Source organism: Poecilia reticulata, linkage group LG17 (assembly GCF_000633615.1).
Source record: "Poecilia reticulata strain Guanapo linkage group LG17, Guppy_female_1.0+MT, whole genome shotgun sequence".
In the NCBI taxonomy this organism is placed as follows: domain Eukaryota; kingdom Metazoa; phylum Chordata; class Actinopteri; order Cyprinodontiformes; family Poeciliidae; genus Poecilia; species Poecilia reticulata.
In genome coordinates, this window is record NC_024347.1 from 8,965,102 (window position 1) to 8,980,339 (window position 15,238).

Genomic DNA, 15,238 nt, shown 5'->3' on the forward strand with positions numbered 1-15,238 from the left:
CATTTAAGGTGTAAAGTTTACCTTCGACCAAACGCCCCCCAAAGGCATCCCAGCGTCCCCCTTTTGTAAAAATGTCTGCCAGCGCCCCCTGCCGTCCTCTGAGCGCCCCCTGGGGGGCGGTACCACCCACGTTGAGAACCGCTAGTTTAGATGAAGGAGACAACTGGTGTTTGATCTTGGAAACAAATTGCAGGGAGTTTCTATCTTTAAAGAGGTTCTGAGACAGCTACTGGTTGGATGAGCAAAGATACACCTTATTTGAATAAATTAAAGAGAAGAATACACCTTTACTATAAAAGTTTATACACAGGAGGAACAAACCAGATTTGCTTTTGCAATTCTCCAAAGACGTCTTTGCTTTTTGTTTGTCGTTTCCATCTTTTGTCTTTTTCTCTCTCTCAGGTAAATTCATGTGTTTGTGCTCTGAGTTTTCTGATGTTTTGTGATGTGCTTTTCTGGTGACATGCATCCGTCTTGAATAAATGCTGATTATTGTGACGCTGTTATCTCTGTGTGACCTCAGTCTTTGTGCACAGCATTTTCTGAATCCGGGCATAGAGAGGATATAACGAGTCAAAAGGTTTTAAAAAGGGTTAATAAGCTTTAAAATTGTCCTCTCTTAACTACATGAGTCCAAAAGCCCAATGGATGCTAATTGGGTTCCCCACCCAGCTTACCCACATTTTTGTGATATAACAGACATGGTCTTTTCATTTTGTCTGAATCAGTTTTCTTGTGTTTAAGCTGGAATGAAGTGATGTTTTTTAGCCTTTGAAGAACTGTTAAAATAAGTTTTTGTAGGACATGTTGTGCAATTTTTCAATCCATGGATGAGAAAAGGATCAAAACATGCAAATATTATTCTGGGCCAAATGTTAAAATAATACTTGTGCATTGAGAATAAACAGAAAACTCATCCAAGTCACACTGAGTAATGTGGGAGGCCAGAATGTTCACTTTGTACATGAAGTAGAATAGAACTAAACAAATGGTTAGGTTTAGGTCCAGTCTGAACATGAGTGATTCAGCTGTTGAATGAGATGCTTCTGACGACATAAGATGAGTCAGATTTTATACTTCCCTTAAATCGTAAATGACAGCATGATGACCTTTGACTACTTTTCTAGGAAACTGTTACTCTCCAAATAAGGACATTCCCACAAGATATCAGATTTCACTGAGCATAAATCTTGTGTTTTTCTGACCAAAAAGGAGTGAGTACAGAGTTAACCATCGCTGAGGCCTCAGTCAACTCCCTCAGGAATGTACTCGGATGAGCACAGCACAGATCAGATTACTGCTGATTTTCTTATTTACTCCATGTACATGCTAAATGTTTATGAACTAATAAATCTGTGCTAGTAAAAGTCAGGCATGCAAAGAGCAAAAACATCTGCTTGGTTACAACAACACTAGCAGATTCATCAGCTTTAAACTACAGCAGCTTATCACTCAACATTCTTATTAAATGACTTACACATGGTGTCAAAAGATTTCATGGCACCTTGGTTTTCTTGCCAAGTGTGAAAGAAACATTTCTGGCCTGCTTATTTCAAGCAGGCCAGTGGCTTGAAATAAAATCCCACAGCTACCCCGACGTACAAAAATTAGCTAACCTTTTGCTCAGTTCAGCACACAGGATGGAGAACGGAGGGAAACCTGTTGGCTTTGACTTTTGCGCTGTCAGTTGGGTAACAAGTAATTCATTATTATCCTTTCTTTTAAAGGATAATAATGTAAGTTATGAAGTGTGCCTGTTAATACACACTTGCAAAGACTGCTAAGGTTGCTAAGGAACCAAATAGGCATAACGTTAGCTTGTTCAGGCAAGGATGGGCAATTTTCCAACATAATCTTGGCGGTCTGATAAAATTCAAGTTATACATTTTACATTCCCTTACATGTAAAGCTGTTGTTGAATTTTAAGGACTGCATAATAGGGGAAAAGGGATTATTTAGAGAAATAGTATTAGAAAACAAGAGCCCTAGGTTGAAGTTGAACTTTACTATTTACGATATATCACCAGACTTTTTGCTGTTTCAACCTGTAGAAGGATTTTGCATCGCTACACACTATACCTTATCAAGATCTTCAAGGCAAAGGAGGAAGTGTTGGATAGATATAAACTCCATAGTGCCACTATGTGAACAGTTGAAATGAATTTGAGTACATGGGGGTTTAGGATGTTCCTGATTAGTCAGTTGAATATTTCTAACATCACTAGTTGGTAACTATTAGTTAATATCCACTTTTAGAAACCAGATGTGACAGCAATTTGGATCACTGTACTTTGAGGTCTCCCAGTTCTACTTAGCCATGGTCCCACTGACTTCTACATAATCTGCCTGTTAAGTTCTCATAGGAGTCTCATAGTCCAGTGGCTGTCTTCCATATGTCAGCATCAGTGGTGGAGAAAGTACTCAAAAAATTTACTTAAGTAGAAGTACAAATACACAGACAAAAATGTACTGAAGTAAAAGTAAAACTATCATATTAACATTTGTACATAAGTAAAAGTAAAAAAGTACTGGCTTTTAAAAATACTTAAGTATTAAAAGTAAAAGTACTTGCTGAATGGATTACCTAAACGCTAATATCATTAAGTGAACCGATCGTATATAATTTTATACATTAGAAATGTGCCATTTTAATGAACAATGCCACAGATAAAGCATGTTTTTATTGTGTTTACTCTGTAACATAGTTTAGACTTAGATATATGATTCTATGCATCATAATTTCAGGGATGGAAACATCTTGTCTCCTGTCCAAACATAACATGAATTTCACTTTTTTTTTTGCCACTAGTGGCATTTATGTTTTAAGAAATCCAACAGAAAGGGGATGGAAAGAAGGTGGGTGGGAGAGGACAGGCAACCAAGGAGCGACGTAGCAGAGTTGTAGTCAAGACCACCTACCCAAGACCAAGTCAAGACCAGCACCCCGTGCTACATGACACAAAAAAATTTACTTTTACCTATCAAAATTGCTTCTCAAATTGATCTGAAAGATCCACATTCCCATTAAACACCTAGATATTAAATACTTACAGCTAAAATAAATTTAATCAGTAAAGATCCGTTCAGAAGAATCGGATCGTTCCTGAATATCATACCACTTTATTGCACTTTGGTACCAGCGTTGTCCCATATATGCGACACCTCAGTCAACAATAATTCAGCGCATGAGTGACTTTTTTTCATCGCAGATGCAACATGTGTCTCACTACAGCTAGCTTAGCTAGCATCACGTCCACAGATCTTACCTTTCTTTAAGCTTTCCTTCCAAGTGACGCTAAAAATTGGACGAAGTCCCACCGTCTGTGAAAGCGAAGCGCTGCTGATTTTACATGTCACCATATCTTATGATTTATTATGCAGCGCTATTATATTACTGACGATCAGACAGACATTTTCTCCCGCTCAGAGGAAACCACTGCGCATGTCTTGGAGCTCCGTGTGCGGGTAAAGGGGGAGGCGAAGAGTGACAACAGACACTAAGTCACGTTATTGCTCGGATTTTACGGCGCCACCTTAAGTCCCTGAACTTCACATTTTAACGGACAAAAACGCAATGCGACTTGGATGTAACCGTAGACATAATATAAGGATATACGCCACATGGCCGCTTTTGCCTATTGTCGCTGACGAGATTTAGGGCGGCCATCTTGGAGCGGTCCACCACTCCACTCAGCGTTATGTGTTTAGCAGGCAAAATGACGTGTCAGCGCATTTAATCGATCATAATACGCTTTTTTGTTACTGGAAACCATATTCAAACATCTATCAAAGCTACATTTATAAACAATTGTATTATTTAAGTATGTTTTTAATACATAGTTCAGCATATTTAAATATGCTTAGTGGCTGTAACAATAGAATAGGAATGGAATATACTTATATTGATGTATAATGAGAATATTACAAAGCACACAATCGTTCAGAATTTATTTAATAAATTATTTAGTAATATCAATACATATTTATATAACTATACAGACACAAATAAATAATGATTAATACTGAATAATACATATTGTATGTATGTATGTATGTATGTATGTATGTATGTATGTATGTATGTATGTATGTATGTATGTATGTATGTATGTATGTATGTATGTATGTATGTNGTATGTATGTATGTATGTATGTATGTATGTATGTATGTATGTATGTATGTATGTATGTATGTATGTATGTATGTATGTATGTATGTATGTATGTACATAGGTAACTCACACAATTTTTTTTGACTAATGAAAATCTGAAAAAGTTTGCCATGTATCATTTACATGCTATCAGAAGAAAGTGGATCATATGACAGATAATGTATTATTGTTCTTTGAATTAGCAGTGAAACATTGTGTATGTACATACATACACATATTCACATATTCCTTATCTTACTGAAACACCTTAGTCATTGTTCCCTTTTATTTCTTCTTCTGTGGTATTGTCTTTAAATTGTTTGCGCCCCTTAGCCCCTCCCCTTTTGTCATGTTGTCCTGCGGGAGAGGTGTGTGCTTTTTATTGTTCCATCTAAATACATTCAGTTTATTTATAGATCTATTAAGTTAATTTTTGTTTTATACTTTTGTTTGGTGTAGGACTTGGAGCGGGCAGCATTTCACACGGTTGTTTTGTTTTTGTATTTTCGTCAGAAATAAACCGAGAATCATCTGTTCAAAAGATAAACTGTGTCACGGTTCATTCACTTGATAACCAGCACAACGCAGAAAAGGATCCGTTCCAGTTGCACATATGTGCTTTACAGGATTTTTTTGCCTACACAATATATACATTTTTTTTCAGATCCATAATGTCGTTTTGCAAATTAATTAACACAAAATTTTAGCCTCTTATAGCCGCCGGAGAGAATCTTGACGTGTAAATAAAACATAAACTGGAGATCCACTTTTACTTTGAAAAGAGAGCGCCATAACTTCTGCTGTCGCGCACATTAAAATCGAGTGCAGGCTGACTTTAGCTTTATCCCACTGATAGATGGGGTTTCCGATGCTGGCTGTCGGCTTCTAAACACTTCTGATAATGCTGACATTACTAATGATGTTATTTAAAATATTAGTTGCCTCTTTTTGCCTCTGCTGGCGCTCAGCTATTTTTCTGTCCGTGAAACCCGCCTACTCCTGCCTGGGGTCCAATCAGAAACTGAAATTTTAAGTTAACTTCTGTTGCAATCAAACTTTGATAGCGAATGAAAGAGAGAGACTGTCAGGTTAATTGGTTTTTCCAAATTGTCCCTACGTGTGTGTGTGCATGGTTGTGTGTCCTGTGTGTCTCTGTGTTGCCCTGTGACAGACTGGTGACCTGTCCAGGTGMCCCCGCCTCTCGCCCGGTACACTAGCTGGAGATGGGCACCAGCAACCCTTCCGGCCCCACTGATGGGCAAGGGTGTAAGAAAATGGATGGATGGATGGATGGATGGATGGATGGATGGATGGATGGATGGATGGATGGATGGACAAAACACGTCACTTTTGTAGAAATGTAGTGAAGTAGAAAGTACAGATACTTACTGTAAAATGTAGTGGAGTAAAAGTAGAAAGTATCCATTATTAAATCTACTTAAGTAAAGTACAGATACACAAAAATTGTACTTAAGTTCAGTAACGAAGTACTTGTACTTCGTTACTTCCCACCACTGGTCAGCATTGCAGCTTAGCATAACACAAATCATTTCAGTAATTTTTTTTTTCACTTTTAACAAGTAAAGCACTTACCTCTATCTGCTGCTATAGATTGTGCTAAACTAACATATGATGTTAAGAGCTGAAAGTTAGTTACTGGATGTACAGACACAAAACTGATATTGAACATGCCCCTAAATTGCCCGAGTAATCCTTTAGTACACAAAACTGGAAAGCAATGTCGGCAGTACAAACAATTTACAACATTTATCTGTTTTAATGTTTCTGTTTGGTTTCATCACACTGGGACACTGATAAATCCAGTCTGAGTGCTGAGTGTTGTCCAGGAATTGTGCAAGTGGTGACATTTGGAAAATCTCACTTCTCTATAAGTGGATTTAAGATAAATGAAAATAGTTGAACCAACTTAATTGAATTGCTTCAGTTGGTAACAAGTAATTCAATTAAGTTTATCCAAGTTAATTCATTAAGTTGGTTTAACTTAACTCAATCTCAGTGGTTTAATTTAAATCATTCTTACTCAATTTAGTTTACTTCAAATAAAGTAATACAGGATATTTTCTTTAAAGATTTTTGGGTCAGGTGACCTTTATTTGAGAGGAGTTAGACAAGAAATTGGGTAATGGAGGAGGGGGAAGACATGCAATTAAGGTCATCAGGTCAGGAATCGAACCTGCAATAGCCACATTGAGGACTAAGGTCTCCTTATGTTTGTTGTGCTCTACTCCTGCACCACCACATCACCTGGTCGGTACAGGATCTGTCCCTGGTGAAGCTTGAGTCATGATGTCAGATGTAGGAAATAAATGTGGCATTGAGCTTAATTATTTCAAATAAAGTCAATGTAAAAAGTTCCTTTAAGTTAAAGATTTGTAACTTTTAAGTTAATTCAACACAGTTGTCATTGCTAAACCAAAAGAATTAACTGAGATTAATGTAAATAAGTCCATAACATGAACTACAGCCCAAATACACTTTTTAGAGTGCATCTACATGTCAGCATGTTTATTCCTTAACAAGGTTCTAAGTGTGTGTACTATTTTACTGACCTTATTATTTTAAAGCTTCTTCTAGATATCATTGAAGACTATCTTTAAGGATGATATAAAAGGAAGAAATATAAAAAGGATGATCAAACTATAATCTGAGCCTTTATTTATTATGTTCAATTGTAATTCAGATTAATTTATTTTAGCTTCTTGAGGAAGTAAAACAAAAGATTCAAAGTTTGCAGCAAGATGCTGCAAATCTTCAGTCTGTTGAGAGCATCATCTCTTCAGCCATCATCTGTTGGGCAGCAGCATCAGAACCAGGGACGTCAAAAGGCTCAACAGCCTGATAAAGAAGGCTGGTTCTGTTCTGGTTCTGTTCTGGTTCTGTTCTGGTTCTGTTCTGGTTCTGTTTTGGTTCTGTTCTGGTTCTGCTCTGGTTCTGTTCTGGTTCTGCTCTGGTTCTTTTCTGGTTCTGTTCTGGTTCTGTTCTGGTTCTGTTTTGGTTCTGTTCTGGTTCTGATTTGGTTCTGTTCTGGTTCTGCTCTGGTTCTGTTCTGGTTCTGCTCTGGGATGACTGTGGAGATCATGATTCAAAGAAGGGTTCTTCATGAAATCAATAAAATTATGGACAACCCTGACCATCCTCTTCAAGAGACTAGCTTGAGAAAACAGAGAATCTTCAGTCAGAGGTTTCTTCAGATTCGCTGTAATACGGACTGCTACTGGAGACCTTTCCTGCCAACAGTCATCACCATCTACAACAACTCTTTGAAGAATCTGAATTCATGAGTTACAACAACATTTAATTTAATTCCCATTTGCAATCAATAAAGTATTTTTGAATAGAATAGAATTGAGTCTTTTTAAGTGCTATTGGCAGTGGCGCAAAAAGTGGCCATGCAACGCATAGGGGCGCTGCACCAGAGGGGGCGTCAAAATCCCATCTGGAGGGGGTGGCGCGATGCGATTTGGATGCGATTTCTGTGTTCGCATCCACCTGAATAATATGTGGTTGTGACCCTGGCTATTGGTTTTCATTTTTTTAAGCACGCAAATCAGATTGCTGTTCAAGTAATTATAACTTTGAGATGCTAAGACAGCTCAACTTCAATAAGTGTTATATGGACTAAATTGAGTAAATTTCACATGCAATAAATCAATAGAATAAAATTGTTATTCTTGGAAGTCCTTACTAAGTCATGAGTATATCAAGTAACTCTTGTTTCTCTTTTGTTTTAGTTACTTAAACTATTGTATAAGTGTACTGTACAAAGAAAGCACATAGTTATCTGTACTGTGCAATCAGTTTACCTGTATTTTTAAAGTAATGATAACTAATTGAATTTTACAGTGTAGATTTTGTGCTTAAAGTTGCAGTGTGTAACTTTTATAAGTAAGCAAAGATTTTTTTTTTTTTCGTTTGCTAAAACGTCCTGACAGTATAAGACAGGCAATCTGTGAAAAATCAAACTCCTCCACCTCCTTCCTGAACTACTGTCGTCTTCTGAAGAAATAAATGTACTGCTTCCGGTCAGAAACAACCAATCAAAGCCATGAAGAGGGTATTAGTGTTGTCAATCACCCTTGTGTATGCACTGCTCAGTGTGCTAATGGTGGAGAAACAACTTTCCAATCTAGCAATGACGTTTATCAAATCGCCATGCTAACTAGCCTGAGCATTAATAGAAGCCTCATCTATCAGGAAGAAGCTGCAGCATAGCAAAGAGCAAGCACATACACGAACATGATTGACAGTACTAAGGCCCTCCCTTTGTCTCTGATTTGCTGTTTCTAGTTAGTACTGGGAGTACTGGGAGATGACAACTCATACCATACTGTCACAACATTGAGACAGTTTCAACAAATTTGTAAAAGCACTAAGGCTTTTCATTTTCATTTGGAAATGCCTCTATTGGCTGAGAGGCATTTCCAAAAGCGAGCAGAGTGTGAGTGCGAAAAGTTTTGAGTACAAGTGTTACAAGTTTTGAGAATAAAAGACATGAAATCCTGCTTTCAGACTGAAAATGTGTGCTCTTGGATTATAGCAGAAAAATTCCCATGTAGGCTAGGAAGCTTGCATAGTATTATGAAAATGTAAATTCTGCTAAATGTGTCAGAGGTGAGATTCAATTTTAAATGGTATGATCTCAATAACACATTTTTGAGGAACACCTGGAATATGAAATAACTTTTGTTAAAAAGATATAGCAAAAGAACCCTCACCGAGTCATTTTTGACCCACTTATCTGGCTAAGGGCTAATGTGAACAAAATGAACAAATTCACCATAAACAAAGTGGTTTATGGTGAGTCTGATCTGGGTCAGGCCACAAAGCTTCTCGGTTGTCAAGGCAACGAGAGCTCAAGCTGTTTGTTTCTTACAAAAGAACCACTGATGAGAAGAATAGCTTGTTTTAATTTCCAGACCACAATCCCTTTTCAGAGTACATGCCATTCCAGTGTGTTGCTCACTGCTTTGTCATCTCTTAGTCCTCTTCAGACATAAAAATGACTGAAACTCAAGTTTCCCAATTTTCAAATGAATGTGCACACTTAGTCATAAGGCATTCATGCTCTTCAACACATGTTTTTAGGGAGGAATTCAGACTGAGCCCCATATGTGCAAACATGTGGAAAAAATCAGCATACAGCAGGCGGACCCTGAATGTTCCCCTAGCTCCACCTCACAGCTGCTCCCACGCTCTCTGCCCTGCTACACAGAAACTGTCTGAGCCACTGAAAACCAGAAGAGCTTCTTTTCGGCTCAGGTAGTTAATGAAGAACCACAGATTTCCTTGGAACGGATTCTAGTGTGTTAACATGGCATGTATAAAAACTCTGCTGTGTGTGGGAGCATGTATGACCACTTGGAGCATGACCACAGGTATGTCATGAGATCATTGTTTTCTTCTGTTCTGGTACAAGTCATCTCCACCAGCCTCTCTGAAAACTCCACACAGTGCACTTAGAAATGGTACTGTCATGTTTATGGTTTACTTCTGTTGGATACCATGCCATTACAGAGTATAACTAGTCTATTGCTCTGTTAGAGAAAAGTTCAGTCGTCTACAAACCTATGCAATTTAACACTGATGTACATTTTATATACATAGTTAGATAATATTAGGTTGGGAATTGTCTGAATGTTTACTGACTTGCCAGTGTATCCCTGTGAATAAACAGCCTTCGGTCAGAGCTTATATGATTTAGTTTATCTTCAGGAACTGTTTAACTTTTCTTCTTTCTGGTGTTCCACCTCATATCCGATTCAGGATAAAAAGTTCATGTTTACTCTGCCTGTTTAAGGAATGCTGAGGAACTTAACATTTTCAGCATGTGATACCTTGCTTATTATTGAGCCTTTTCACTGATTCATATGCGGAGACAGTAAATTCTGATAAAAGCTTTACTTTTAGCAGAAATGAAACACTATGGTCAGCACTTATCAGTCCGTTTTACTGATCTGTAACAGATTGTAACTCTGTGGGTGGAGATATTGATAAATGGCTTGTACTTGTGCTTTATCAAGACCAGAGGACCCCACACTTCATTCAGTCAGTTTAACAGAGTCTGACAGACTGACTGAAGAGTGTATGACTGATAGACACATTTGGCCAAGGACACAATGACAGAAGTGGAAAGAGCGGGAATGGAACTGGGAACCTGTCGATTGCAGGACAAACTCCTCCCACTGTCGCCACATCGTCTCATAGTAACATTAGTATCAGTATTAAAGATGCAGTATAAAAACTATCTTTTATACATTTGCTAAAACTATAACCAGGTCATGACAGTATAATGTGACGCAGATAATCTGTGGAAAAAAAATTAAGATCCTCTGCCTTCTCCCTATCGACCTGCCATAAAATACACACCTCCATCAGAAACAACCAGACAGATGACTGACTGAATAGTGATGTCAGTTTAATAGATAATAGATAGATAAATCTTTATTGTCATTGTCACACGAACAACGAAATTTAGAAATTGCCGTATGTCAAGTGCATATGCTAAAAAAGAAAACTTGTGTCACACTTTACAGATAAAATAAAACTAATAAATAAGAATAAGAATAACCTCACACACATCATCTCACACACATCATTCATAGTGATTAATGGTTTACTAATTTTTATTAATGGTTTACAGGTTTACAGATTTGGTTTACAGTTTACATTTAGTTCACCACAGCCGAGCCAGCCATGAATGCTAAGGCTAGTTAGCATGTCCACCGATGACGGCAGATTAACAGTTTTCCTGGAACACTAAGCTGTTTCTCTGCAATTAGCACAATGAGCAGCATGTAGATGAGGTTGATTGATAGCACTAAGACCCTCCTACTGGTTCTTATTGGTTGTTTGTGACCAGGGTGCATTTCTTCAGACGGCATTAATAGCTCAGGGAGGAGGTGGAGAAGCTTGATCTTTTCACAGATTATTTGTCTTATATTTTACTGTCAGAAAGACATGGTGACAGTTTGAACAAATATGTAAAATACACATTTTTGTAAAGGTTGCATACTGCAGAATACAATTGTCTAAATTAACAATAACACTTTGAGACACCCAAAGAACGCAGTATTTTCTGGGTACCTCAGATCTGTTGGGTTGAAGGGTGTACATTGCAGCTGAATTTTTTTATTGGTTGCCACAATACAACCTGGAAAATGTCTACATCACAGCCCACATTAATGTATAAAATCATCTCAACTCAGACATACACCCCTATGGTGAGGTGGGAGTTGGAATGGTGAGCATTGATCAGTAGTGTTTCTCAGCTTTGCACATGGGATTTCTTTGCAATGTGAACACGGAGAGGAATGGGTCTCCTCTGCTCTGACTGCAGGACAGCTGTGTGAGACTGATTGCAGTGTTTAGGAAGTGGGAGGGGCTCATGGCAGCTATAACTGCTTGCTCAGTAAGGATAGTAACTGCAGAGTGATTGGCGATTTTTGTAGCCAGTCTCCAGTAACACAAAATAAAGCGGCTAGATTTGTTTCTCACCACTTTTTGAAATAAAGAAAGGTCCTACAGGGCTTTGAAAAGTCACTAAGTTTGCAAGAGTGCTTCCCTTATCCTGACCGCAGCCCTGTGTGAACCCCTCCTACTGGGTAATGCCAGTCAGTGGTGGTTCTCAAATGAATGGCACCCTTGCGAAGCCCCTCCCTCTATTCAACCAATTAAAATGTAAGAAAGTATCTGAGAATTTTCTAATGCCACCCTGGGCAACTGCCCAACTAGCCTACATTAAAAACCCCAAGTGGTGCCAAAAAAAGTTAAAAATTAACCAACATGGAGCTGAAATATAAAATTTATGTTTTACTTAAATAAAAACACAGGAGACTAAAGGTAAATACTGCATATTTATGTGTAATTAGACAGAGATAGTGCATTTTATGGTATTTTTCCTTTACCTTTGATGACACTGCATCTTCATGGACATAAAATTGTTGAACAGCATCTCTGATCTCATTTTAACTTTTTTAGACTGCCAGTGAACAGAACCTGTTTTTTAGCAAGAAAATGTAAACTTGGACCATTTATTGAATGTTTTTTTTCCATTAATTGACCATTAAATTTATAAATGGTGGTGAATGTATGTTTAATGAAAGTGTATCAAGCATAACGTTTTGAGTATTTTACTCTCAAACAGAAGAAAATAAGGAAGGAAGATCATAGAATCACAAGAAGTAAAGCCACATATCATAATGCTAAACTTTCAGTGAAAGGAGTAGAAAATGCTTTCATTCTAAAGAGACAAATGTTTTCTGTTCATATTTCCAGGTGACACTTCTGTACCCAAAGCACAGAATGTTCATTGGACATCTCTAGATTTTCAAACTATTCTCAAATGGACTGTTGAAGAGTCTGAGCATACATATACCATCCTGTACTCTGAAACGTAAGTGCAGACACATTTTCTTTATCCTGCCTTTAATGATCAGTTGTTGCCTGTTAGACTTAGGCAGAACAGGGCAGAGTCACATGACTTGGAATCTATATTCCATGACTTGAGTCAAAAAATTGTGACTTCAGACTTAACTTGATAAAACCTCAAAAAACTTAGGACTTGACTTATACTTTCATACCAATGACTTAAAACTTCAATTGAACGTGAAACACCTTACTTGAAAGTACTTGAGATCTTAAACCAAGTAGAAAGTTTGTTTTCTGTCTGGTTTCATGGGTATGCCTGGCCCGGTCCTGGCCTGGCCCGGTCAAGACTTGGAAGTTTTGCTGTGGCCCGGGGCGGGGGGGCGGGGCGTGAACCGTCAGATAAGGCTTCTGCATGTTGGTGTTCCCGCTAAATCCTGAATATACCCAATTTGGTTGTCTTGGCCTTTTTATCGCAGCCTGTGGGGTTTTTCTCTGACTGGGAACGAGAATACAACCTGCTGAATGTGACAGGTAGCCAATCAGAAAGCGCGATGATGTAAGAACAGAAAGGAATCCCAAACAGCTGACATATCGCGAAACTGAGAGTCTGGTGGATATCGGAGATGATATGTGGAAATATTTATTATTATATGTAAAGGTCATTATTATATATGTTTATTATGTTTATTCAGTTAAACATATTCACCTCCAAATCGTAGTGCAGCAAATAGAACGGCTGCTCCCGTCGTCTTTTATCCACCACCTTTTCTTTTTGTTACATCTTTTATCTCTTAAAATGACTCCACAAACTATCACTATTGTTTCTACATAGTCATCTGTGTTTGGTCATAATAAATTCCCGCTATGTCGGGGGTTTTACTGGATTATCCTCTGGAATCAGGATGTTTGTGAGTGGAATCGGTTCGTGTGGTGTGTTGCTCCTGCCGTGTGGCTGAACACGAACTGATCGAACCTGTTGTACTTTTATCAGTTCTGTGGTCACAGATTTAGAGAATCGGCTGACAATTCTTAAATCTTTCCGTATATATATATATATATATAAATTAGGTTGAACGACCACATATTTTTTAAGGTCGACTACTTTATGATAATAGTCGACTAGTTGGGGTGACGTCACAGTGACGTACGCGCAAAAACCCTTCATAACTACTTGGAGGCTTTATCAGTTATTTTCACGGCAAATATTGACACCCTCCCCTTCTCCCGCTTTTACTGAGTCTATTATGCAGAATTAAAAGCAATAAACACACCATTCTTCGTGAGCGGCGGAGAAAAGTTCATTGCACAAAGTCGGGTCTGACTTTTTTTTAAATTCCAAACACCGGCTCATACTGATGATCTATGAATAGCTACTGGTATAGGAGTCAAATTATCACACTGACCACAATGGCGCTTTTGGAACATGACAAACCAAACGTATTATGAACGGATCCCGTTTGGTTACAGTTGAATTCAACGAAACCACCTGCTRCTTTTCCGCCCGATGCGCAGCAGGAAGCACCGTGGACTCAGCAGCGGCTCTCTGAACCGACATGCAGACAGCGGCAGAGATCACCTCTATCAGACCCTACGGATGAAGCTTGGACTTCGTTTCCAGATGTAGTCAAACCATATTTTTATAAGAGCAAAGCTGCCAGGTTAAAAACTTCAATACGGAGGGTGACGCTGATCAGTTGGGTGAAGTTGAGGGATAAAAAAGCCTGACATCATGACGCGCTGTCGCACATTACTCCGGTAGTTTATTTATTTATTTTTTAATGGATTTTTTCGGCACTAGTTTATTTTACAGCAATCTGACTGTAAGGAGCAGAGAGAGCGGAGCTGGGGGAGCGTCGCTCCTTCACCCTGACGATCTTTCCCTCGGGAGGTTGGGTGGTGGGGGGCGCCGATCTATGTTTTCGCATCCACCTGAATAATGTGTAGTTGCGCCACTGGGTCCAGCGAATGGAGGACGGGAGTCGGACTCCTGACTACCGCGGGCTAAAGTCTCTGGATCCTATGCTGTAATTTACAGTTTCTCTTTGTTAAATTATTTACATTTTTATACAATTTGAGCTTTCTGACGAACTCACCTAGTCCACCTTCTTTCATTTCCTTGGAAAAATCTGTTTTGTCATCTGATTGTGACTAGTCGCCCAGAAAAAAGTCATTGCAGAGAAAAGAATCGACTAGTCGACTAATTGGTGCAACTAAAATCAATCAATAAAAAAATTCATTCTGAATATCATCTCATGGACACTGAACTAAATGCGTCTTTCTCACCGGGAGCTGGCAGTGTGTTGAAGAGTTATGTACCGGACACCTTGGTTAGGAAGCTCATTGCAAACCTTTAGTTGAAACGGCGCCTTTAACTCCAGGCTCCAGTACAGAACAGAGAAAGCTAAAGAGAATGCAACGTGGAGCTGTCCATTTACAGTCTAAACCAGTGTTTCTCAACCTTTTTCGGGCCAGCGCCCCCCTAGCCCTAATCCAGGTCCCTCACCGCCCCCCACCAAAGAATTTGTAAGCTACTTTGTACTGACAATTATTTTATTCATGTTACTATCATTATTGTAGATGTTTTGAATCGGCGCACCGATTATGTTTTCCCGTAAACTTCAGCGCCTTACGCTCCTTCACCTCGCGCACATAACGGGGTAAATGTAGCGAGTTTTGCCCTAAACGTATCGGCGTCTGGG

The 15,238-nt window shown here is 38.6% G+C and overlaps 1 protein-coding gene across 1 annotated transcript in view; it reads left to right on the forward strand.

Annotated features, from left to right (window-relative positions):
• The first annotated feature begins 9,352 nt into the window (after positions 1-9,352).
• LOC103479234 (tissue factor-like) overlaps positions 9,353-15,238 on the forward strand; it is an 18,279-nt gene continuing 12,393 nt past the window's right edge. The window contains exons 1-2 of the mRNA XM_008433548.2: positions 9,353-9,547; positions 12,447-12,564. Coding sequence (XP_008431770.1) covers positions 9,484-9,547; positions 12,447-12,564 — 182 coding nt within the window. The 5' untranslated portion in view covers positions 9,353-9,483. The remainder of the gene's footprint in view (positions 9,548-12,446; positions 12,565-15,238) is intronic.